Raw genomic sequence first — 26,186 nt, 5'->3', positions numbered from 1 at the left:
GGAAACTTGCTGTTACAATTAAAGAGATGGTTGGTGTCATGTGGGGACACATTGCAACCGGGCATACATTTTGTATGTCGGGGTTGATTCTGGATATGTAAGAGTTTAACCTGTTAAAGTATCCAGAACGAAGTTGAGCCAGAGTGACTCGCGTTTCCCTGGGGAGTATGCGTTCCTCTTCCGCAAGTTTTGGGTACTGTTCCCTGAGTACTGGATTCACCGGGCAATTCCCGGCATAAAGGTCCGACGCCTGTTTGCGGAGCTCACCAAGGACCTGCTTGTGTTTTTTTGCTTCATACGGCTGAGTTCTCAGGTGCCGTATTTCCTCAAAATGCTTACGGAGATGACTCCTTAAGTCCCCAGGCGGTGCTGGCTCATCAATCAGATGTATGTTGGGATGCCCAGGTTTCTGGGTATTCAACAGGAACTGTTTGGTTAGCATCTCGTTTCTCTCCCTGATGGGGAGTATTCTCGCCTCATTATGTAGATTATGTTCTGAGGACATAAGAAGACAGCCCGTGGCGGTTCTGAGCGCAGTATTTTGGCAGGCCTGTAGCTTCTTCCAGTGGGTAGTTTTTAGGCTTGGCGACCATATAGGGGACGCGTAGCACGCAAACGGCTGGTCAATTGCTTTGTATGTGGTAATGAGCGTTTCTTTGTCTTTTCCCCAAGTACTGCCAACAAGGGATTTGGGGATTTTATTACGGCTCTGGATTTTCGGAACAATTGCGGCTGCGTGCTCACCAAAATGTAGATCCTGATCAAACGTCACACCCAAGATTTTGGGGACCAGTCGGTAGCGTAGTGCCATCGACGTGAATGTTCAAAATGGTCGACATTTGGGACGTTCAAGTTGTAAATAAGGTCGCGGATGATTTAGTCGGTGATAATGCCAGGTTTCGCGAGGCGAAAAAACTGGAGAGATCAGGGAGGTAGCCGTTTATTCTGTTGCAAAGCTCATCGATCTGTGGGCCCAGGCCTGTGGCCATTATTGTGCAGTCATCGGCGTAAGAAACGATAGTAACTCCTTCCGGTGGCGAAGGTAGTTTTGATATGTAAAAATTAAACAACAGTGAGGATAGGACACCACTCTGTGGCACCCCTTGTATAATTCTTCTTGGCTTTGATATTTCGTTTCTGAATTGCACCGATGCCTGCCGACCACCCAGATAATTTGCGGTCCACCTTTTAATATATGGGGGAAGGGTAGATCCTTCCAAGTCTTGCAGTAACGTGCCATGGTTGACCGTATCAAAAGCTTTTGATAGGTCTAGCGCTACGAGTACTGTTCTATGGTGGGGCTTCTGATTTAAACCACAATTTATCTGGCTGCTAATGGCATTTAGCGCGGTGGTTGTGCTATGGAGTTTTCTAAAGTCATGCTGATGACAGGCTAGCTGCAAATTTGCTTGGAAGTGGGGGAGCAAAATGGCTTCCAGCGTCTTGGCTACTGGCGATAGGAGAGATATCGGGCGATATGACTCTCCTGTTAGCTGGTTTCCCAGGCTTTAGTAGCGGGACCACCTTGACCATTTTCCATTTTTCGGGTATGACAAAGGTGGAAAGAGGCAGGTTGAAGACATGTGCTAAATATTTGAAACCCTCTTTCCCTAGGCTTTTAAGCATCGGCATGGCTATGCCGTCTGGGCCCACTGCTTTGGATGGTTTAGCATGGCCGATGGCATCCTCAAGCTCTTTGGCGGTGATGGTAATTGGTGACGCGCTGGACTTATGTTTACGTGCGTGTCTGTTGGCCCTCCGTCTATTTTTGTCGACCGTAGAATGCATTATGTATTGTCGGCAGAAAGCGCTCGCGCATTTTTTCGCATCCGACAGCACTTTGTCGCCAAAGGCGATGGAAACTTTGTCATTGTGCCTAGACGGATTCGCTAGGGACTTTACAGTGGACCAAAGTTTAGCTACACCGCCAGAGAGGTTACAACCGCTTAGGTGCTCCTCCCATTTCGCCCGCTTGTGGGCATCCACAAACAATCTGATGCGTTTGTTTATATCCCTTATTTGGGGGTCGCCGAGATCGAGCTGTCTTATAAGGTCACGTTCTCTCGCTAAACTTGCGGCCTCTGCCGGCAAGTGGGGCCGAATTTCGGGAATTCTACCGGCGGTAATAGAACGAGCCGAGGCGGATTCAATGATCTTACGGAAAGCACGCTCCCTTGGCGGGCATCAGTTTGGATAGGGAGGGCAGCAAAGCGGTTGTCTGTAAAGGATTTGTATTCGTTCCACTTTCCTTTTTTAAAGTTAATAAAAGTGCGTTTTTCTGCGACGATGAAGTCGGCGGAACGCTCGAGCGAAATAAGTATAGGCAGGTGGTCGGATGCCAATGTTACCATCGGCTGCCAGTTGACGCAGTTTCCGCGTTCTGCGCTCACGATTGAAATATCCGGCGAACTGTGACAGCTTCCCCCCATACGTGTGGCGGCGTCTCCGTTTATAGTGCAGAACGTCGTTTCTTCTATTTGATCCGCTAACATCTCACCCCTACTGTCCACCCGCAAGTTTGACTGCCATAGATCGTTATGGGCATTGAACTCGCCTAAGATAATGCGATTGTTTCCAGTGAGTACGCCGCTGCTATCAGGGCGGTTTAGATGTTGATGATTTCTAGATTTAGATAGATAGATAGATAATTAATTGAGGATCGCACTGCGACCATTGGTCTATTGTGCCCTCAACTGCTTCACAGCACCTCATCCAAGCCGACTTCTCTGATGAACCCTAGCAGTTCACCTGGCTTGAGGGATTTGATATGAGAATGCTCTGGCCATGGTGAGCCCAAAAACTTAGCCCTACGTCTTGAGATTGCGTCACATTCCAGGAGTACATGTTCCGCCGTCTCCGCTGATCGATCACAAAATCGACATGTGTTGTTCGATAGTATGCCCAGCTTCTGCATGTGACTGTTCAGTCTGCAATGTCCTGTAAGAATAGCTGTTAGGATTCTCAGGTTATCTTTCGACAGGCCCATTAATGCCCTATATCGAGTTGTGTTGCAGCCCCCTAGCAATAACTTAGATTGCCTAAGGCCTGACATATTGCGGCAGTGTTCTTCCCTCTTTTCCCTTTCTTCTACTAGTAGATGCCCTCTGATTTCCTGCGGGCCTACTGGCAGGAACGGCTCAGGACCAATAGGCCAGGCTGTCCGCTTGCTCATTGCCCTTCACTCCCCTGTCGCCAGGAACCCAGGCCAACAACAGTTTGTTGTGTGCTCCTGGTTGATTTAGCTTTTCAACGCACTCAAGGACTAGTGCTGATTTTATTTCAGACACCGAGATCGCCTTGAGGGCGGCCTGACTATCACTGAGTATGGCAATTGTTTCATTGGAGTATTCGCGCTGAAGGTTCAGGTCAGCACACTGGCTTATAGCGAATACTTCCGCTTGAAAAATGCTCGGGTGTGCTCCCAAAGGCGTTGATATCTTGGCTCTGGGTCCAATGACTCCAGATCCAATCCCTCTGGCGTCTTCGAGCCATCGGTATACCATACTATTCTATTTAGCTAATGAATGTACTCAATTCTGCTTTCCTCCCACGTACCCTTGTCTCCCAGTTCTACTTTGTACCTTCTCTCATAGACTATCTGCCTGAGGATATCATCCCTCAGGAGTTGAGATATTGGGATCTTCTCTCTCAATTCCTCCATGTTTCGGGACGATATGACTTTACCTATGCCCGAGCCCTCCTTAGCGAGATTCAGTAGGGTTCGCTTGGCTGACTGCTCTATTGATATATGCAGCGGGGTCAGATCGAGGATAGCCTCCAGCGCTGCTGTAGGGCATGTGCGCATAGCTCCCGTGATGCATACACATGCCAGTCGCTGAAGTTTTGACAGTGCTTGCCTCGTCGTCGCCCGAGTTGTTCTCGATGCCCAGGCTATGTTGTTGTTGTTGTTGTAGCAATGCTTCGCCCCACTTAACAGCCGCGACCGATCACAAATTGTCATCAATATCCTCTAACGGGAGTCCAAGGAAACTTGCTGTTTCAACACGGGTGGACCATAAGGAAAGGGGTGTTAGAGGCGTTGGTTCCACATTACAATTAAAGAGATGGTTGGTGTCATGTGGGAACACATTGCAAGCGGGGCATACATTTTGTATGTCGGGGTTGATTCTGGATAGGTAAGAGTTTAACCTGTTACAATATCCAGAACGAAGTTGAGCAAGAGTGACACGCGTTTCCCTGGGGAGTATGCGTTCCTCTTCCGCAAGTTTTGGATACTTTTCTTTGAGTACTGGATTCTCCGGGCAATTCCCGACATAAAGGTCCGACGCCTGTTTGTGGAGTTCACCAAGGACCTGCTTGTATTTTTTCGCTTCATACGGCTGAGTTCTCAGGTGCCGTATTTCCTCAAAATGCTTACGGAGATGACTCCTTAAGCACATAGGCGGTGCTGGTTCATCAATCAGATGTCTGTTGGGATGCTCAGGTTTCTGGGTATTCAACAGGAACTGTTTGGTCAGCATCTTTTTTCTCTCGCTGATGGGGAGTATTCTCGCCTCATTATGCAAATGGTGTTCTGGGGACATAAGAGGACAGCCCGTGGCAATTCTGAGAGCAGTATTTTGGCAGGCCTGTAGCTTCTTCCAGTGGGTAATTTTTAGGCTTGACGACCATATGGGTGACGCGTAGCACGTAATCGGCTGGCTAATTGCTTTGTATGTAGTCATGAGCGTTTATTTATCTTTTCCCCAGGTACTGCCAGGGGAAAGGCAGTCGGTTCTATGTACCGGAGCGACTGGGGATTTTTCCCGACCAAGGACTGTCATTTCAGTGTAACCCTATTTAATTTTTTGCGTCCTCCCACAAATTGTCATCCTCCCAGCAGCTCCTTGCAGCAGCACTGCTCCATATTCTCTTACTCCGGGAAGGCATCGAACCCAATCCGGGTCCGTCTCCTGACCCCGGTCCTGAGAAATGGTTTTGCTGCATCTGCCGGAAAAGAATCTTTTTAGGATGGTCATACTCTGCTCAGTGTGTCTCGTGTAAGGGATGGTTGTATCGGACAGGTTGTTCTTGGCTAGACCCCAAAACCAGACGTCCACGTAACTTTTATAAATCTTTTGTGGCTCCTTGCTGTTCACGCCCAAGGGCGTCCCGTAGTCTACGCCTAAGCGCCCCCACTACCTTCCAGCAGCCCCGCTGCTCAGCAAGCCACAACAAGTACCCGCTGCTGCTCGCGCCCATGGCGCCAAAACTCAAACAGCTGCTACCACTCATAACTACTACCTTCGTAGTAGAGTCGGTAGCAATGCTGAGCATCAGCCCCTGCCCCCGTCTTCTCCCCCCCCCCCCCTCTTTTCCGGCAGCAATCGTGTAGGTCAGGGAAACAGACTCTTAGTCCCTACCTCCGTTTGCACCGTTTGCCAGCACAGAATATATATGTTTGCGACATCCGCCCAATGCAGCTCCTGCCTTGGGTGGTGCTACTTTCCTAGATGTTCTGGTCTCCGCGACGGCAATCCCCGACGGGTTTCATCGCGCCATGTTGCCAGGTCGTAAACCCAAATCATCCGGGGACCCCAATGCTTGCCCAAGGACGCCCAGTCCCACGGCCACAACAGCAATTGCGTCCTGGCCTTCCACAACCCAGGCGTAGTCACCCGTCACTTACCCCCAGAGTGGCGGCGTCTACCCTTATGCACTTCAGAATTCTGCAGTTAAACTGCAATGGACTAACTGGGAAGATTACGGAGATAGTCGATTTCATGAAGTGGCACAACATCCGCATTGCTGCGATTCAAGAGACTAAACTCACAGCAAGATCTGCATTGCAGACCTGCTCTGGGTATAATGTCCACAGGAAAGACCGCGAGAGCGGAAATGGAGGCGGCCTCGCGTTTATCATACACCACTCTGTGCAATATTATATATTTGATCCTGGCATCGACCGCAGGAACGTCAAGGCCTATCTGTCCAGTCAGGCGATGCAAATCTAGAAATCATCAACATCTACATCCCTCCTGTCACCTGTTGTCCCAGTGGATACCGCCCTAATATCGAGGCCTTACTCACTGGCAACAATCGCATTATCTTAGGCGATTTCAATGCCCATCACGACCTATGGCATTCAAACTTGCGGGCGGACAGTAGGGGTGGGATGTTGGCGGATCAAATAGACGAAACGACGTTCTGCACAATAAACGGAGACGCCCCCGCACGTATGGTAGGAAGCTGTCATAGCTCGCCAGATATCTCAATCGTGAGCGCAGAACTCGTAAACTGCGTCAACTGGCAGCCGATGGTAACATTGGCATCCGACCACCTGCCCATACTTATTTCGTTCGAGCGTACCGCCGACTTCATCGTCACCGAAAAACGCACTTTCATAAACTTCAAAAAAGGAAAGTGGGAAGAATATAAATCCGCAACAGACAGCAGCTTTGCTGCCCTCCCTATCCCGACTGATGCCCGCCAAGGGGAGCGTGCCTTCCGTAAGGTTATTGAATCCGCCTCAGCACATTTCATTCCCGCCGGGAGAATTCGGCCCCACTTCCCGGCGGAGGCCGCGAGCTTAGCGAGGGAACGCGACCTTATAAGACAGCTTGATCCAGGCGACCCCCAAATAAGGGATATAAACCAACGCATCAGATTGCTTGTGGACGAACACAAGCGGGCGAAATGGGAAGAGCACCTAAGAGGTTGTAACCTCTCTACCGGTGTAGGTAAACTTTGGTCCACCGTAAAGTCCCTATCCAATCCGACTAAGCACAAAGACAAAGTTTCCATCGCCTTTGGCGATAAGGTGCTGTCGGATGTGAAAAAATGCGCGAGCGCTTTCTGCCGACAATATATAATGCATCCTACGGTCGACAAAGATAGACGGAGAGCCAATAGACACGCACATAAACACAAACTCAGCGCGTCACCAATTACCATCACCGCTAGAGAGGTTGAGGACGCCATTGGTCGCGCTAAACCATCCAAAGCAGTGGGCCCAGACGGCATAGCCATGCCGATGCTTAAAAACCTAGGGAAAGAGGGTTTCAAATATTTAGCGCATGTCTTCAACCTGTCTCTTTCCACCTTTGTCATACCCGAGAAATGGAAAATGGCCAAGGTGGTCCCGCTACTAAAGCCTGGGAAACCAGCTAACGTAGGTGAGTCATATCGTCCGATATCTCTCCTATCGCCAGTGGCAAAGACGCTTGAAGCCATTTTGCTCCCTTATTTCCAAGCACATTTGCAGCTAGCATCAGCATGGCTTCAGAAAACTCCATAGCACTACCTCCGCGCTAAATGTCATTGGCACCCAGATAAATTGCGGTTTGAATCAATATCCCCACCATAGAACAGTACTCGTAGCGTTAGACCTATCAAAAGCTTTTGATACGGTCAACCATGGCTCGTTACTGCAAGTCCTGGAAGGGTCTACCCTTCCCCCATGTCTTAAAAGGTGGACCGCAAATAATCTGGGTGGTCGGCAGGCATCGGTGCAATTCAGAAACGAAACATCAAAACAAAGGAGAATTAAACAAGGGGTGCCACAGGGTGGTGTCCTATCCCCGCTTTTGTTTAATTTCTACATATCTAAGCTACCTTCACCACCGGAAGGAGTCACAATCGTTTCCTACGCTGATGACTGCACAATAATGGCCACAGGCCCAGGCCCAGAGATCGATGAGCTATGCAATAAAATAAACGGCTATCTTCCTGATCTCTCCAGTTTTTTCGCCTCGCGAAACCTGGCATTGTCACCGACTAAATCTTCCGCGACCTTATTTACAACATGGACGCTCCAAATGTCGACCATATTGAACATCCACGTCGATGGCACTACGCTACCGACTGTCCTACACCCCAAAATCTTGGGTGTGACGTTTGATCAGGATCTACATTTTGGTGCGCACGCAACCGCAATTGTTCCAGGAATTCAGAGCCGTAATAAAATCCTCAAATCCCTTGCTGGCAGTACCTGGGGAAAAGATAAAGAAACGCTCTTGACCACATACAAAGCAATTAGCCAGCCGATTACGTGCTACGCGTCACCCATATGGTCGCCAAGCTTAAAAACCACCCACTGGAAGAAACTACAGGCCTGCCAAAATACTGCTCTCAGAATCGCCGCGGGCTGTCTTCTTATGTCCCCAGAACACCATCTGCATAATGAGGCGAGAATACTCCCCATCAGGGAGAGAAATGAGATGCTGACCAAACAGTTTCTGTTGAATACCCAGAAACCTGGGCATCCCAACAGACATCTGATTGACGAACCAGCACCGCCTAGGGGCCTAAGGAGTCATCTCCGTAAGCATTTTGAGGAAATACGGCACCTGAGAACCCAGCCGTATGAAGCGGAAAAACACAAGCAGGTCCTTGGTGAACTCCATAGACAGGCGTCGGACCTTTATGTCGGGAATTGCCCGGTGAATCCAGTACTTGAAGAAAAATATCCAGAACTCGCAGAAGAGGAACGCATACTCCCCAGGGAAACGCGTGTCACTCTTGCTCAACTTCGTTCTGGATACTGTAACAGGTTAAACTCTTACCTATCCAGAATCAACCCCGACATACAAAATGTATGCCTTGCTTGCAATGTCTCCCCACATGACACCAACCATCTCTTTAATTGTAATGTGGAACCAACGCCTCTAACACCCCTTTCCTTATGGTCCACCCCTGTTGAAACGGCAAGTTTCCTTGGACTCCCGTTAGAGGATATTGATGACAATTTGTGATCGGTCGCGGCTATTAGGTGGGGCGAGCATTGCTACAACAACAACAACAACAACCACCTGCACATACTTATTTCGCTCGAGCGTACCGACGACTTCATCGTCACCGAAAAACGCACTTTCATAAACTTCAAAAAAGGAAGTGGGAAGAATGTAAATCTTTTACAGACAACCTCTTTGCTGCCCTCCCTATCCCGACTGATGCCCGCCAAGGGGAGCGTGCCTTCCGTAAGGTCATTGAATCCGCCTCGGCACGTTTCATTCAGCCGGGAGAATTCCCGAAATCCTGCCCCACTTCCCGGCGGAGGCCGCAAACTTAGCGAGAGAATGTGACCTTATAAGACAGCTTGATCCAGGCGACCCCCAAATAAGGGATATAAACCAACGCATCAGATTGCTTGTGGACGAACACAAGCGGGCGAAATGGGAGGAGCACCTAAGAGGTTGTAACCTCTCTACCGATGTGGGTAAACTTTGGTCCACCGTAAAGTCCCTATCGAATCCGACCAAGCACAAAGACAAAGTTTCCATCGCCTTTGGCGACAAAGTGCTGTCGGATGCGAAAAAATGCGCGAGCGCTTTCTGCCGACAATATATAATGCATTCTACGGTCGACGAAGATAGACGGAGGGCCAATAGACACGCACATAAACACAAAATTCAGCGCGTCACCAATCACCATCACCGCTAAAGAGGTTGAGGACGCCATTGGTCGCGCTAAACCATCCAAAGCAGTGGGCCCAGACGGCATAGCCATGCCGATGCTTAAAAGCCTAGGGAAAGAGGGTTTCAAATATTTAGCGCATGTCTTCAACCTGTCTCTTTCCACCTTTGTCATACCCGAGAAATGGAAAATGGCCAAGGTGGTCCCGCTACTAAAGCCTGGGAAACCAGCTAACATAGGAGAGTCGTATCGTCCGATATCTCTCCTATCGCCAGTAGCAAAGACGCTTGAAGCCATTTTGCTCCCTTATTTCCAAGCAAATTTGCAGCTAGCCTCTCATCAGCATGGCTTCAGAAAACTCCATAGCACTACCACCGCGCTAAATGCCATTAGCACCCAGATAAATTGCGGTTTAAATCAATACCCCCACCATAGAACAGTACTCGTAGCGCTAGACCTATCAAAAGCTTTTGATACGGTCAACCATGGCTCGTTACTGCAAGACCTGGAAGGGTCTACCCTTCCCCCATGTCTTAAAAGGTGGACCGCAAATTATCTGGGTGGTCGGCAGGCATCGGTGCAATTTAGAAACGAAACATCAAAACCAAGGAGAATTAAACAAGGGGTGCCACAGGGTGGTGTCCTATCCCCACTTTTGTTTAATTTCTACATATCTAAGCTATCTCCACCACCGGAAGGAGTCACAATCGTTTCCTACGCCGATGACTGCACAATAATGGCCACAGGCCCAGGCCCAAAGACCGATGAGCTATGCAATAAAATAAACGGCTACCTCCCTGATCTCTCCAGTTTTTTCGCCTCGCGAAACCTGGCATTATCACCGACTAAATCTTCCGCGACCTTATTTACAACATGGACGTCCCAAATGTCGACCATTTTGAACATCCACGTCGATGGCACTACGCTACCGACTGTCCTACACCCCAAAATCTTGGGTGTGACGTTTGATCAAAATATACATTTTGGTGAGCACGCAGCCGCAATTGTTCCGAGAATTCAGAGCCGTAGCAAAATGTCCAGGCTATCGAACCGTATGTTATCATAGGTTTTACTATCATGGTATACATCCATCTTAGCACATGCGGGCTACAGCCCCATGATTTGCCTGCCCGACCGGACAGATAATCCTTGACGTTCTAAGACACTGTCCCTGCGTTCGATGTCGGGATCAAATATATGAAATTGCACAGGGTGGTGTATGATAAACGCGATGCCGCCTCCATTCCGCTCTCGCGATCTTTTCTGTGGACATTATACTCAGAACAGGTCTGCAATGCAGATCTTGCTGTGAGTTTAGTCTCTTGAATCGCAGCAATGCGGATGTTGTGCCGCTTCATGAAGTCGAATATCTCCGTGATCTTCCCAGTTAATCCATTATAGTTTAACTGCAGAATTCTGAAGTGCATAGGGGGAGACGTCGTCACTGTGGGAGTAAGTAACGGGTGACTACGCCTGGGTTGTGGAAGGCCAGACTATGGGACGTCCTAGGACGTGAACAGCAAGGAGCCACAAAAGATTTATAGAAGTTACGTGGACGTCTGGTTTTGGGGTCTAGCCCAGAACAACCTGTCCGATGCAACCATCCCTTACACGAGACACACTGACAAGAGTATGACCGTCCTAAAAAGATTCTTTTCCGGCAGATGCAGCAAAACCATTTCTCAGGACCGTGGTCAGGAGACGGACCCGGATTGGGTTCGATACCTTCCCGAAGCAAGAGAATATGGAGCAGTCCCGCTGCAAGGAGCTGCTGGGAGGATGACAATTTGTGGGAGGGACGCAAGAAATTAAATGGGGTTACACTGAAATGGCAGTCCTTGGTCGGGAGAAATCCCGATAACATTTTATTATTACGTATAAACAAATTTAAAAAAATTTGCAATAAAATAATATTGCGACTACAAACTGAGATACAACCTATCCTATCTCTCAAGTTAGATCAAACTTCACACGGGGTGCAAAACAAATTCAAAATCGGTTCAGTAGTTTAGGAGTCCATCGCGCCCAAAAATGTTGTGGCACGTGTCTTTTATATATTAAGATATTTGCAATATGTTTAAAATATAAAACAAACAAAAACTTAATTTTTATTAAGAAAAAACTTAACGTGTATAATTTAAGCTATCTGCTGTTGTGAATCCTCAAATGGTTCATTAGGCAATCGCGCCGGGTTCTAAAAAAGCGAAAAATATATACAATTTCAATTACATAATCTCTTTACAACAAAATAGTATTCAAAAATTACCAGTTTCTTAGCACGTTCCTCCAAAGTATTGTACGCAACATGACTCAACGTAAACCCAGCTGGCAAAGCAACACCCTGCACTCTATATAATGCATCATTTTCGCCTTCATTAGCTATCTTATGCGCTACCGTTACAGTACATTTGCCTAGAAAACGTGAGGAGGCTACCATAGGGCCACGCGATATATCAATATGTGTACCCAGACGATAGAGTGTAACCCGCCCGTGATTTTGCTGTGCAATACTAGGCAATTGTTCGTGTTTGTAATGTGAATCGGCGAACATTTCCAAAGCTAGTTCATCACTTACATCGAGCCGTTCAATTTGCAAATCTTTTGCTGCTAATTTAATCATTTCGGCGGAAATAGCGCGTAGCTCTACCTTATTAGGCGCCCAGGTTTGTGAACGTAGTACTATATCGTAAATAAAACTACCGGATTTAACTGCAATGTGATGGACGAAATGTTAGTTTTCCTTGTTTTTTAAGGGCAAAAAAATGTATGCATCGCTTACTATTGGGTCCAGGGAAACTATGGAGTTGCAATTGTGCCTCTTCAGTAAAACAGTTTTCCAATGCTGCACCCAGCATGAAGCTACATGTGCGCCAGAATGCTCTGAAAAAGCAGCAATCACAGTTTAAAAGGCGCGATTGCCAGATTGTTGTGTTAATTCATTTGTAAGCAAGTAACAGATCCCGAAATATTTACGAGATTATAGTAAAATGGTTCAAATGATATCGTAAGAAGGGCCTCAGAAATGAAACCGACATGATAATTAATAAGCAGTTTTGATATGATCCGCAGATAGTCTTGAAACTATCGACAGATGGTATGAAAACCATTCCGAGCAATACCGTAAAGACTCCCAAATTTTTTATGATATACATGATCAAGAGTTCCGATAATCATCTTAAATCAAACGCGATATAATACGAAGTCAAGGAAGAATATTGAAATGATGCACGAATTGGTTACAAAAACTAAATAGAAACAATTCCAAAATATTCTTGAATATAGTCGCGAAAGTAGCCAGAACTAATTTCAAAAAAATTACTACTAATGAGGCAGTAAATCGAAACACGTAAAAGACCACCCCCAGCGGGTTAGGATCAGAATATACCCGCGTTAGGTATGCCTGTCGTAAAAGGCGACTAAAATGCCAGATTCAGTAGCGCAACCCTTCAGGTTGCCAGCGCAATATATAGCTTCTCCAAACCAAATTTTCAAGCTCACCTATCCGCGGCGAATCCTGTTTCACTAACAGACGAGGCTCTGGTGACCCCAAGCTCCTCATGGAACTGGAGGGATTGGCCTGAAGGTTTAATGTGGCCACATAAATCGTCCCGAGATGGTCGGGCTAGCACCTTAATGGTGATGTGGTACCGGAGCGTACCGGAGCGTACCGTATCTGTATCCGGCAAAGGACCATCACATCGATAAAACTCCCCAAAGCCTTCGGGGAGCAACCTTATCGCTACAACAACAACAACACCGTAAAGACCTTAAAATATATAGCAATACTTAATTTCATATTTCCTAAATAATTACTAAATCTACGTGAGTAATCCCGTATCCCGATGTGGGAACTGAGGGTTGGAGGGAAGAAAAGGTTGAGCACGTTCACTGTTCGTGTCCCGCGCTCGCGAGATCAAGGCTCCAGCTAATAGGGGCGGCAGAGCTGCGAAGAGGACGTAGATATTTTAAAACATAAGTCCCGATACCTGATGGGGGTTTTCCGTTTGGTCGCAAGCAAACAATGGTAACACTATTGACACATTAAGTCTATGTAAAGTCTTTATTGACGTCAGTTCATAATCTCATGACAAGCTAGCCCTGAAACGAACCTGATGCGACAGGAGTCGAATGTTGTTGTTGTTGTTGTAGCAGTGCTTCGCACCATCCATTACACAAATTGTCATCAATATCCTCTAACGCAGGAGTCGAATCGCACAGCTATCATATGCCACAACTTGGTCCCCGGTTACCAAGGGATCTCGACTTTAGCGCGAATCAGCGCCGTAATCGGTTCGTTTTCCATGTGCATCATATAGATATTTTAGATATTACAGCCTTTTAGCTGATAACTATTGGTTTGCAGATTGAACTTTGAAATGATATAACTTTGTATACTGTTGTTGTAGCAGTATTACGCCCCACCCAATAAGTGCGAATGCTCACAAATTGTCATCAATATCCTCTAACGGGAGTCCGAGGAAACTTGCAGGATCAACAGGGGTGGGCCAGAGAAAAAGGGGTGTTAGAGGCGTTGGTTCCACATTGCATTTGAAAAGATGGTTGGTGTCATGTGGGGACACGTTACAAGGTGGACGAACGTTTTGTATTTCGGGGTTGATTCTGGATAGGTAAGAGTTTAACCTGTTACAGTATCCAGGTCGAAGTTGAGCTAAGGTGACGCGTGTCTACTTGGTGGCTTGCTTTCCTCTACTGCGAGTTTAGGATATTTGACTTTAAGAACGGGGTTCGCTAGGCAATTTTAGGCACAGAGGTACGACGCCTTTTTGTGGATATCCCGCAGGACCTCTTTGTGCTTTTGTTCTACATACAGCTGAGTTCTCAGGTGCCGTATTTCCTCATAATGCTTGCGGAGATTACTTCTTAAGTTCCTAGGAGGTCTCTTCAATCTGAGTACTTTACATTTGTTTCAATTTATTTAATGATTCAATAAATTTATTTTTTGTATTAGGTGTAAACGTATGCATATAAGGCGCCTCAACTATGGTAATTATATAACTTTATTGTATTTTGTGTTATTGTTTTTTTAAATAGTTACCTCTCTGTGAGGACTGTATCGTGTAAATAAATAAATAAATAGGTACGTACTTGTTTACTATATGTGGATCAGCTACGGTGAAATTCAACAACTGCAATGTACATGATTCGGGCAACGGACGATGCATATCCCAAGGCACATTTCCGTCGATTAATGCGAGTGCAGAACGTTTGCAATGACCTTCACTTAAGTGCTGTGCACAATTATAGGGTGTAGATATAGAAGCATTCATAGCGAGTGTAACATCCTCTGGCAATCCAAGATAACGCACTTCAATTTTTTCGATTCTTCCCACTGCTTCTTTCTGACGTCGCTGCTCCTGTGAGAATAGGTCATTGCGTTTAGCTACAGCTGGGCTTATGACGGTTGTACTGGCGGCGGAATAATGACCTTGAAAATCTTGTATTAATTTTTGGGTATTATAAAGATATGTACAGCATCTCAGCAGTGGCATTGCTGCATATTCCAGTTTGGTGTTTATATAAAACCTACATTTTATTTAACACCATCCACTGTATTCTTAATCAGATACTCACGTAGGTTTGTTAATCCATTTAAGCGACTTGCTATATGCAATACTGATTTGGTGAGCGTTTTAGTGGCCGTCATTTTTCTAGTTTTTTAATGAATTTTCTTTTAACTTTCGAAATAAAATCCCTAATTTGTTTTTTTCAAGCGGCACAAAAGTTGTTATCAAATCAGTTGGTTTATTGAACAGCTGATGAAGCGTGCTTGCGGCTTGAATGTTGCCACAGTTTTGTATAAGAATGGTGGGTAAACAACAGCTGTTGGCGAACTGTTAGTTTTATCACGAAACAAGTTAAGGGCGAATTAATGGTGACTTATAAACATAAAGCCATAACCAGATAAAACAGCTGATCGAACCTACCTGGAAATTATTGTAATCGATTAATGGTGTCATACCATAACGCTAACTCGATTAAATTGATTTCCATAAGGTAGGTGTGATCAACTGTTTTTTCCGGCTATGGCTTTATGGTTATAAGTCACCATTAATTCGCCCTTTAAGCTGCAGTCACTGATGCGTTATCGGTAACAGTATCGGTAACCTTATATTTAAGCTGCAGACACTGATGCGTTATCGGTAACCTTATATATAACAGCTGATTTGACCAACCTTATGGGAATCAATGTAATCGATTATTGGTGCCTTATCGTAACGCTAAGGTCGTAACCGTATCGTAGCCAATCAATTTGTTTTTTTTATTTTTTGCCATATCCATAACCTAAAAATATTTGTGTTGGTGAATTTAATAACTTTTTGTAGATTTTATTCATTGTTTTGGATATTTTTTGACTAAAAGACTTATTTTTTGTGGAATATGTTTATAATTTTTTGCGTTTTCTTCATATTTATGAAATTTTCACGATTTTTAGGTTAAGGCACCATTAATTTAAATTAATTAATTAATTTTCAAACTCAAATAAATTTAGGTTATGGATATGGCGAAAAATCAAAAACCAATTGGTCGGCTATGGTATTGTTGTGGCTTTAGCATTGTGGTATGGCACCATTAATCGTTTACATTGATTTCCATAAGGTTGGTTCGATCTGCTGTTTTATCTGGTTATGATCAAGTCACCATTATATGGCCCTTAAGGCCGGATTTACATAGAAGGCTTCCAAGCGTCAAAGCAAAGTAAGCGAAGCGTTCTTGTAATTATTTCAATCCCGAATATCCCTTTACATTTTTTAAAATTTTGCTGATGTATTTTAATGCCACCTGTAATATGAACCTAGCTCCTCATATATTAGGGTCGCGGCACAAGAACATTTTTCATATAGATTCATCATATACAAGTGAACTATCCTTATCACGGCAGCTACCACCTAACCTATCATATACAAGCTTATGCATTCCAATAACACAAGCACAATCAACCAAGATGTTGCGCTTGTAAATATGAAGAAACTTCAGATATGGCAATTGAAGTTTATTACGCCGTACCCATTCACATATAAAATTTCGCGAAGTACTGTTATAAACATTCTCCCTATACAACAAAAATACTTTCTAACATATTTTGTGTCGTATTCGATTGCTATATTGTTGTTTTTATTTGCGAAAAATGTTAGAAAATTTACCAACCAGTGGGAAAAATAATTTCACTTGCAAAATGTGCCAACACCCTGAGCCAAAGCTAATGTAAAATTCTTCTTCTTATGATTTGCTTGCAACAAAATTTGGGAGTTCATTAATTTTCAATATCAGATGCCGCCAATGTCTCTCGATCTACCGTACTCCATAAAAATACGTGCAATCTACTCATAATGCATAAACTTGTGTTAAACTCATATATATGAAAAACTGTTTATATGACGGAGCTATTAGTGCCGACACACCAAGGACCTAAAAATTATTTTTTTTTTAATTCTACCATCAAACAATTGTGAATTACGCACTTTTCTATTCTGAATGACTCGTCGCGATAGAAGCAGCATAAAAAATAGTGCTGTCATAAATTTGTTGGTCATCTTTCATCAGCGAGCTATTTATAATTTTACATAGTAATTTTATAAAAATTAACGAGTTTTCAACTTAACTGGAAGCGAAGAAATGCATTTGGAACAAGTACGTGAGGTGCCCAAAGGTGGCTTCAATTTCGATAATTGTCAGCGGTAAGTTATGGAGTTTACTACGAAGCTAACGGCTAGGCTAATGTTTAACGTGTTCCCTTTAACAGCAATGAAATGCTGATCAAATCTGGTTTCAAGCAACCGAGGACGGTAAAAACCGGCACAACTATTGCAGGTATCATCTTCAAGGATGGTGTAATCTTGGGAGCAGATACGCGTGCCACCGAAGGTCCCATTGTTTCAGACAAAAACTGCTCCAAAATTCATTACCTCGCCAAAAATATGTAGTAAGTAGAATTATGTATATGAAATTGCACAACGCAACTTTTCTATAAACAATTAAGAGAGAAACGCGGGGTGAATTTGAACTATATCTAGTTGATCATGGTGTAGTAGGTTTAAAGGAGTGTTATCGCTGTTGAAAGCCATTAACCCGATATATGTATGTAGATATGTTTCGAAATTAGCATATTCAGGTACTTGCCCGATATCACGGTCACCCCACAGTTTCATAAACATCTCTACTGTTTTGTTGTAGTTGTAGTAATAAAGACACTCTCCGAAGGTTTTGGGGAGTGTTAAAGATGCTGATAGTCTTTTGCCGGATATAGATCCAGTACAATCCGATAACAAGCACTATTAAGGTACAAACCCGACCTTCTCGGGAACGAATTGCCTTCGTACTGCAGTGTGCTTCAAACGGAATTCCACACGCTTTGGCAACATACAACAAAGAAAAAAACATCGACTTACTGCTCAGTTAAGCTTCTCTCTCAAATTTCTAATATATGTATTTCTTTTCCCTACTTAGCTGCTGTGGTGCTGGTACCGCTGCTGACACTGAGATGACTACAGATTTGATTGCTTCGCAACTGGAAATGCATCGCCTAAATACCGGCCGTCAAGTGCCTGTTGTCGCCGCCAATACATTGTTAAAACAATTTCTTTTCCGCTATCAGGGTCACATTAGCGCTGCTTTAGTGTTGGGTGGTGTTGATAAGACCGGCTCATACATATATTGCATACATCCACATGGTTCGACAGATAAATTGCCGTATGCAACAATGGGTTCTGGTAGTTTAGCTGCTATGTCTGTTTTCGAATCGCGTTGGAAACCCCAAATGACTGAGGAAGAAGGCAAACTATTGGTACGTGATGCGATTGCTGCTGGTGTTTTCAATGATTTGGGTTCGGGATCCAATATTGATTTATGTGTTATACGTAAGGGTTCTGTGGATTATTTGCGTAATTATGAATTTGCTAACCAGAAGGGCACGCGACATGTAAGATAATCAGCTGAATGTGCATGTTTGGTAAAGAAATAATTCTCAATATTTTTATAGGGTAACTACCGCTTCAAGCCAGGTACAACCGAACTTATTGGTACAGAGGAATTAATCGAAGTTATACCTTTTGAAGCTTTCCACAAGAAGTTGTCATCTGATGAAAACACTGAAGCAATGGAAGTTGGTGCTTAAGATATCTATAAAGCAACAATGTGGATGATTTAATATCTAATATAATTTGCGGTTATTTGAAAATAAATCTAGATTTTACATAAAGAATTTTAATTTAATTTTTTTCCATTGTATTTAAATCTAGAACATAACATTTGGTAGGACCAACAAATGGTTAGTTACTGAAATAATTTGCGTAATGTGTAAGGCAACCCTTATGATAAGTGTTGAGTGACCATAACATCAATCATTAAATATTAACCACGTCAATTTTTTGACCACACCAATCACTCACCATGAGGGTTACCTTCATAAACGTCACTTTGAATGACGCCAATTAATTTCGCGCATTCAACTCGTCAAGAAGCAAAGTTTTCAGCAGCTCACATATATATATATAAATACATATATATTAAATTTTCTAAGTTTGTGAACATTTTTATATTCAACAAATAAAATATTTTAAAAAGACTATATTTAAAAAGTAAAGTTCATCAGTTTCTTGTTTTGGTATTAGAAGCAGTGTATGTGCGAGAAGTCTACGCAATTAGTATTGTGTGCCTTACTTAAGTTGCGTTAAGGCGTTTGGGCGATAACCTGCGTCAACTACGACGCAAGAATAAAGATGACCACGATGGTCATCTTACATGGCGACCGTGACGATGGTCGTCTTACATGGCGACCGTGGCCATGCCTGCGGAAAAAACTGGCGTCGGGGAAGGAAAAAATTCCCTGCACTACAAAAGCAGCATAATTAAAAATAAAATCTGGAAGAATATGTGCGTGGTGGTTGCGACGAAAAAGTGCGTGGTGGTTGTGCCAATATGAAGAAAATTTTTTTTGCAAAATTCATAAAATATATGCAAAAAAAGAAAATTACTCGAAGTAAGATAATTTCAAAAATTTACGAAAAATTACAAAAAAAATACAAAAATATATAAAATTCCAAAAAAAAATATAAAATTTCAAAAAAATACAAAAAAAGTTATAAAATTATAAAAAGACTACAAAAAAACTACAAAATTACAAAAATACTACAAAAAAATTTTTATTCTTATCAAATTTCAAACCTACAAAAATTACAAAATTTCAAAAATACAAAAATCATAAAATTTCACAAAATTTTAAAGCTACAAAATTACAAAAGTTGCAAATACTACAAAAATATACAAAACTCCGAAAGGAAAAATTACAAAAAAAAATATACAAAATTTCAAAAAAAAAAAAAAACGAAAAAAATACAAAGTTGCAAAACAAAAAGCCACATATGGCAAAATGGACTATTTAAAACATATACATTTAAAAACTAATTTGATAAAATTTAAAAGAAATTTAAAAATACAATTTTTACTAAACATAAATTTGGAACTTACACAAAACCTACATTTTGTGGTGTTACATACATACATACATACATGTATATGGAGATATTAAATTTTGAACTGGCTGTACCACGCCATAACGGTGAAACTAAAAACACAACCACCAGTGACGCCTTTACAGAGCACCGTTAATAGCGGTTAAATATAACCCCAAGCCATTTACTCATCCACAAAAATTCGAGAAAGCAAAAGAAGCAAAAAGACAGAAGCAAGAATGAGAGGCAGAGAAGCAGAAAAAGCATCAGTGGGTAACGGCAGCAAAGGAAGACAACAACAACAAATTTCAGCAGTATACAAGCAAAGGCAGCAAGCAAAGCAGAAAAAAGGGCGGTACAGTACCTTAAAATATACGTATATAAAATTTTAACTTTGTACATACGTAGGTAGTTTGGCTTTCTCAGTATAAATACATGTATACTATAAACTTAGCAACAATTTTTCGTAATACACATGTAGCCTTCGCATGTAGCAACACAATTTGACACTTTTGATTATAAACATACTTTTCTTAAACATTTGTTTACTACGCATGTAGCAACATACTTTTTCTACTTTAAAGACAATAACATGTTAAACTAATTAAATTAAGAAATTGAATTTTTCAAATTACTTACATACATAAAACAATTATATTGAAATATAAACATATAAACATTTAAATATCGCCAAAAATTCGAATGCACATTAAATATAATTTCAAATATACGGCCATCACATGCATATTATCACGCATATATTACTATATTCTTTCTTTTTCGAACATTAATATGGAACTGGAATTTTTTATTTTAAATGCGAACATTGCTTCGTAATAAATACAATCGAAAAAAATATTTTTTTCAAATTCATACATTTTTTTTAAAACATTTTTTGGAACGCAAATTATACATCAATTTTATATGTATAATACCAAAAATATCAAATCTTTTCGCCAAAATTTTGCGATAGTTATTCAAACCTAATCAATTTTGAAAAATTCTCATTGACTTTAAATATCAACATAGACGGGTTACAGTCAATCAAAGTAATGGTGAAAATTTATTTTATCGGTGAAAGCTTACTTTTCTCTTTTTCCAATTATTTCTTCGGAAATTAAGCATCATAGATGTCTAAACATTTACATATTTTTTTTTGCAACAAATACAGTGCCATTCAAATAGTTAACAATTCCTTCGAAGCATCACACGAATACAGTGTATTCCAAATATTTCAACATATCTTACATTTGCGACTCTTTTCAAACTGTGTATTATATACAGTGTCTTTTAAATATCCCAACAGTTTTTTCTCTTTGCATTATTAAACGAATACAGTGCGGTTAAAATATTTCAACATTCACTTGCATTTACAAAATAAGTCTTAAATACAGTGCCTTTCGAATATGTGAATCTTTACGATTTACCAATTAACTCATCGATTTTGAATATTTCGAATATTCTCTGATTTTTAAACAAAAAAAAAATTTTTTTTAAATTACAAACCACAATTACTGAGCGAATGAATAGTTTCAACTTCATTCTTATATAAACAGTGCCTACAGCGTTAATCTTAACATTTTTCCGAATTTTTTTTATGAAACATTTTTTTTCTGCCACGGAGGTAAACATTTTCAATAAATGTAATAAAGTTTTCAGATGTCAGTTGTCAAATGTCAGATTTTGATTCCAATTTCAAAAATTTACGCTCTAATTTCACTAAAGTTACTAAACGAGTTTTAAATAACCGATCTATCTCAGCGAAAAAATCAATAGAATATGAAGATGCTTTAATTAAAAGCTATAACCAAATCATAATACAAGTAAATTCATATTTTGAAAATCGAGATAAGCCTAGTTCAATAATCGAAAGTTTGTCAAAGTGCAGAGAACAACTCACTAAATGTTTTTCTAGAATTAACTGCAATATAAAAATACCCAAAGATCTTTCTGAATTAATACAAGAAAGCGAACCAAGTTCTGATTTTGACACTGAGGAAGAATTATCCGACGCATCGACAACTTCAGCTTACAAAGCTAGTATTATTAAAAAAAGTCACGTATCTTTTCTTGAGGATTTCCCTGGATTTTCCAATTCACTCCACAATAATAATTTAGACACAATTAGCGAAGAACAACCAACAATGGCGACTTCAGAGCAAAAGAAAACTTTTATTACTATGTGTGCATCCATAATTAGAGAAAACTACAGCGGCGATCCGCTTTCACTTGCATCCTTTATAGATAAAATAGTTTTGATAGAAGATTTGATGGAAGAAAATTTGACAAATACTTTCATTTCGTTTATAAAATCCAAGTTAGAAGGGAAAGCGCGTGAGGCAATTCCAAATGAAGTAACAACAATTCAACAAATAAAAGATGCATTAAAAGGTAGAATAAAACCTGACAACTCAAAAGTTGTTGCAGGAAAAATTGCATCGTTAAAAGTTTTTAATAATAATCATACTGAATTCGCTAAACGTGTTGAGGAACTCTCCGATGCTTTAGAACGATCATTAGTTATAGAAGGAATGACTCAGGAAAAAGCGCACGAAATGGCAGTCGAACAAACCGTCAACGTTTGTCGGCTTAACACTCGCTCAGACCTAGTAAAATCAATTTTAGCGTCAACTACGTTTACTGACTCTAAGGATGTAGTTGCGAAAATGATCGTAGAACAAAATAACCAAACAAGTGAAAGGCAGGTACTAGCGTTTAGATCACGTTATAACAGGCAAAATAATAGTTTTCGAGGTAACTTCAGGTCAAATCAATATAATAGGAACAACTTTTCGAGGTACAACAACAATTTTAACAGAAACAACAATAGCAATTATAGGCATAATAACAACAATAATTATGGCTCGCGAAATAATGGTAATTTTCGAAATAACAATAGCAGGCCCGTAAACAGAAACAACAGCAATAACAACAGAAACAACAACAATCGACGTTCAAATACTACAAATAACGCTAGTGTACGCACTTTAAACGCCAACGGCCCTCAGGAGCGAACACTGGGGGACCAGAATCTGAATTAAATAACGTTTTTCAAAATAAATCAATTTATTGTTTAAACCTGAACTACTCAGATTTTATCGAACTGAATTGTATTGACTCTTTTAAAACATGCACTTTCTTAGTAGATACACAGGCTGATATATCAATTATAAAACTTTCAAGTTTAAAACAAAATGTTTCTATAAATAACAACAATATTATAAATATAACGGGTGTTACGACAGATACAGTTTCAACATTGGGTACCATTAAAACAGAACTTTTTTATTCAAATTTTTCAATTCCACATACTTTAAATGTAGTAGATGACAAATTCAATATACCGTCAGATGGTATTTTAGGCAAAGACTTTTGAAAAAATACAATTGCATCATAGACTATGCAAACGAGAGCATAACTATTGGCATTGGCAAAAATATCCATAAAATTTCAATTTTACATAATACAACCGATAATACATTGATAATTCCTCCTAGATGCGAAGTTTATCGCTTATTTAAGCTGAAAAAATCTAAACATCCAGTTTTCATAGACGCACAGGAAATTTGTAGTGGTGTGTTCACCGCAAAGTGTATTGTTGACACTAACAATCCGATAATAAAGGTATTAAACGTCACTGACGAGGTAAAATACGTAAGAAATTGTAACATAGTTACGGATGAAATCACCAACTATAACGTGTATAAAATCAATGATCTTTCAAAAGATTCGAAAAGGTCAGAGGAATTAAAATCAATTTTAGAAAAACAAATGCCAAACTATGCCAAACCAAAACTTCTCGATTTATGTCTAAACTATGATGATATTTTTGCACTAAAGACCGATCGTATGACACTTAACAACTTTTATGAACAGAAATTACGATTGACAGATACAAATCCTGTTTACATAAAAAACTACCGTTTACCATACTGTCAGAGAGAGGAAATTAATAAACAAGTTGATAATTTATTGCAAAACGATCTTATAGAACACAGCTATTCCAACTATAATAGTCCATTGATACTTGTGCCAAAGAAAAACCCAAATGGACAGAAATCCTACAGGATGTGTGTTGACTTTAGAGCCGTAAACAAAAAATTGATAGCAGACAAATTCCCACTTGCACGAATAGACGATATTCTTGATAATCTAGGCAGAGCCAAATATTTTTCTACATTGGATCTGTATTCAGGTTTTCACCAAATCCCATTAAATAAAGATTCTAGAGACATCACTTCATTCAGCACTGATCGCGGTGCTTTTCGATGGAAAGTTTTACCATTCGGCTTAAACGTAGCTCCGAATTCATTCTCAAGAATGATGTCAATTGCCTTTTCAGGAATTTCTCCAAACCAAGCCTTTTTATATGTCGATGATCTTATAGTCATTGGGTGCAGCGAAGCTCACCATCTTAAAAATTTAGAACAAGTCTTTCAAACATGCAAAAAATTTAATTTGCGTCTCAATCCCGAAAAATGCAACTTCATGCGTTCAGAAGTCACTTTCCTAGGACACAAATGTTCGTCAAAAGGTCTACTTCCAGACGATTCCAAAATAATTGCAATAAAGAAATATCCGAAACCTTCCGATAAAGATGCAGTAAGACGATTCGTGGCATTCGCCAATTATTACAGAAGGTTTATACCAAATTTTGCTTCCATAGCAGCACCTTTAAATAAACTTAGCAGGAAAAGAGTGGAATTTAAATGGGATCAATCATGTGATATAGCATTTGAAAAACTTCGAAAATCTTTAATTTCTCCTCAAATTCTCCAATACCCAGACTTCAAAAAGGAATTTATAATTACTGTCGACGCTTCAAAAATTGGTTGTGGTGCCATTTTAAGTCAAAATAAAGATGGCATTGACTTACCAATTTGTTTCGCGTCCAAATCATTTAATAATTCAGAACAAAAGAAATCAATAATTGAGTTAGAGCTTTTAGCTATATTTTTTGCAATAAAACAGTTCAGACCATACATATATGGCACACACTTTACAGTCAAGTCCGATCATCGTCCATTAGTTTACTTGTTCAATATGAAAGATCCCTCTTCAAAACTTTCACGTATCAGACTTGAACTGGCAGAGTACAACTTCACTATTGAATACATAAAAGGTAAAACGAACGTAGGAGCAGATGCACTCTCTCGCATCACAATAGAAGAAATAAAAAATTCAGGAACATCAATTTTAGCAGTACAGACAAGATCACAGACAAAACAAGAACAATTAATGCAACAAGAAATACTCAAAGAAGAAAAAGTAAAAGAAAACATAAAATTACAAGTTTATGATAATTTTTCAAACAAATTTTCAAAGAAAATACCCAGAGTAAAATCACAAATAAATTATGATAAAAGTGGTAAAATTACGAATTTTGAATTAAATGCGCATTTAAAACACAAAAAGATTGAGTTAATTAAGGTTGCGTGTGCTAACAAAATAATACATTTAGATGAATTACTTTTGAAGCTACAAAAAGAAGCTGGCAAGCGCAATATTAATATAATTGAATTGCAAAAAAATGATAATCTTTTTAAATATTTTTCGATATCAGATCTGAAAACCACTGGGAATAAAATTTTAAAACATTTAGAAATCGTCCTAACCGAACCCGTAGAAACTGTGACAGACGAAGACAAAAAACAACAATTAATAACAACTTACCATACCGACCCAATTTTAGGAGGACATTTCGGTAGCAAAAAAGTTTATGCAAAACTCAGAACCAAATATTATTGGAAAGGCATGACGCGCGATATAGCGAAATTTGTTAAAAACTGCGAAAAATGTCTTTTGAATAAGGTTAAGCCAAAAACAAAAGAAAATTTAGTCCTAACCGAAACACCATGTAAGCCATTCGACATTGTTGTCATTGACACTATAGGACCTCTACCTCAATCCGATAATGGTAACAAGTTCGCTGTCACCATTATATGCGATCTCAGCAAATACTTAGTAACGATTGCGATACCTGACAAAAGTGCAAAAACGGTCGCATCAGCTATTTTTGAAAATTTCATACTAATATATGGCATTATGAAGACGATTAAAACTGATTTAGGTACCGAATACAAAAATGAAATTTTTTCAGAGTTAACAAAACTATTAAAAATAGAACATAAATTTTCCACAGCGTACCATCATGAAACTCTTGGCACAGTAGAGCGAAATCACAGAGTTTTCAATGAATATTTAAGATCTTTTCTAAATCCCAATTTTTCCGACTGGGATGTTTACTTGAAATATTTCACTTTTCTTCATAACACAACAACAAACACAGTATTCGATAATAAATTCTCACCATATGAATTAGTATTTGGCAAAGCAGCTAATTTACCAAAAGAACTGCAAACC

General features: G+C 40.7%; 2 protein-coding genes across 3 annotated transcripts; one reads left to right on the top strand and one right to left on the bottom strand.

Annotated features, from left to right (window-relative positions):
- Nucleotides 1-11,353: 11,353 nt before the first annotated feature.
- mRpL39 (mitochondrial ribosomal protein L39) lies at nucleotides 11,354-15,153 on the bottom strand. 2 transcript variants are annotated; one of them, XM_067756924.1, is made up of 5 exons: nucleotides 14,947-15,153; nucleotides 14,461-14,809; nucleotides 12,134-12,234; nucleotides 11,621-12,063; nucleotides 11,354-11,548 (listed from the first exon to the last, which is right to left on the bottom strand). In XM_067756924.1, the coding sequence occupies exons 1-5, from the start codon at nucleotides 15,017-15,019 to the stop codon at nucleotides 11,492-11,494; spliced, it is 1,023 nt and encodes a 340-aa protein (XP_067613025.1). In that variant the 5' UTR covers nucleotides 15,020-15,153; the 3' UTR covers nucleotides 11,354-11,491. The 2 variants fall into 2 exon arrangements, with proteins under 2 accessions (XP_067613025.1, XP_067613026.1); XM_067756925.1 differs by having other exon boundaries at nucleotides 14,461-14,800.
- A 1,700-nt stretch (nucleotides 15,154-16,853) lies between these two features.
- Prosbeta2 (Proteasome beta2 subunit) lies at nucleotides 16,854-18,574 on the top strand. Its single transcript, XM_067757085.1, has 4 exons — nucleotides 16,854-17,051; nucleotides 17,117-17,296; nucleotides 17,821-18,292; nucleotides 18,353-18,574. The coding sequence occupies exons 1-4, from the start codon at nucleotides 16,990-16,992 to the stop codon at nucleotides 18,485-18,487; spliced, it is 849 nt and encodes a 282-aa protein (XP_067613186.1). The 5' UTR covers nucleotides 16,854-16,989; the 3' UTR covers nucleotides 18,488-18,574.
- The last annotated feature ends 7,612 nt before the right edge of the window (nucleotides 18,575-26,186 follow it).

The sequence above is a fragment of the Eurosta solidaginis genome, chromosome 5, assembly GCF_040869045.1.
Source record: "Eurosta solidaginis isolate ZX-2024a chromosome 5, ASM4086904v1, whole genome shotgun sequence".
NCBI lineage: Eukaryota > Metazoa > Arthropoda > Insecta > Diptera > Tephritidae > Eurosta > Eurosta solidaginis.
The sequence above is the reverse complement of the archived record's forward strand: the minus strand, read 5'-3'. Positions and strand labels throughout refer to the sequence as shown.

Excerpts from the sequence above, each read along its gene's own strand:
- mRpL39 (XM_067756924.1), bottom strand. The coding sequence starts at position 15,019 with ATGACGGCCACTAAAACGCTCACCAAATCAGTATTGCATATAGCAAGT. Across the intron at positions 14,810-14,946 it reads AAATGGATTAACAAACCTAC|ATTTTCAAGGTCATTATTCC; the intron begins GTGAGTATCTGA and ends AATTAATACAAG. Across the intron at positions 11,549-11,620 it reads AGGAACGTGCTAAGAAACTG|AACCCGGCGCGATTGCCTAA; the intron begins GTAATTTTTGAA and ends TCGCTTTTTTAG.
- Prosbeta2 (XM_067757085.1), top strand. The coding sequence starts at position 16,990 with ATGCATTTGGAACAAGTACGTGAGGTGCCCAAAGGTGGCTTCAATTTC. Across the intron at positions 17,052-17,116 it reads AATTTCGATAATTGTCAGCG|CAATGAAATGCTGATCAAAT; the intron begins GTAAGTTATGGA and ends TCCCTTTAACAG. Across the intron at positions 17,297-17,820 it reads TACCTCGCCAAAAATATGTA|CTGCTGTGGTGCTGGTACCG; the intron begins GTAAGTAGAATT and ends TTCCCTACTTAG.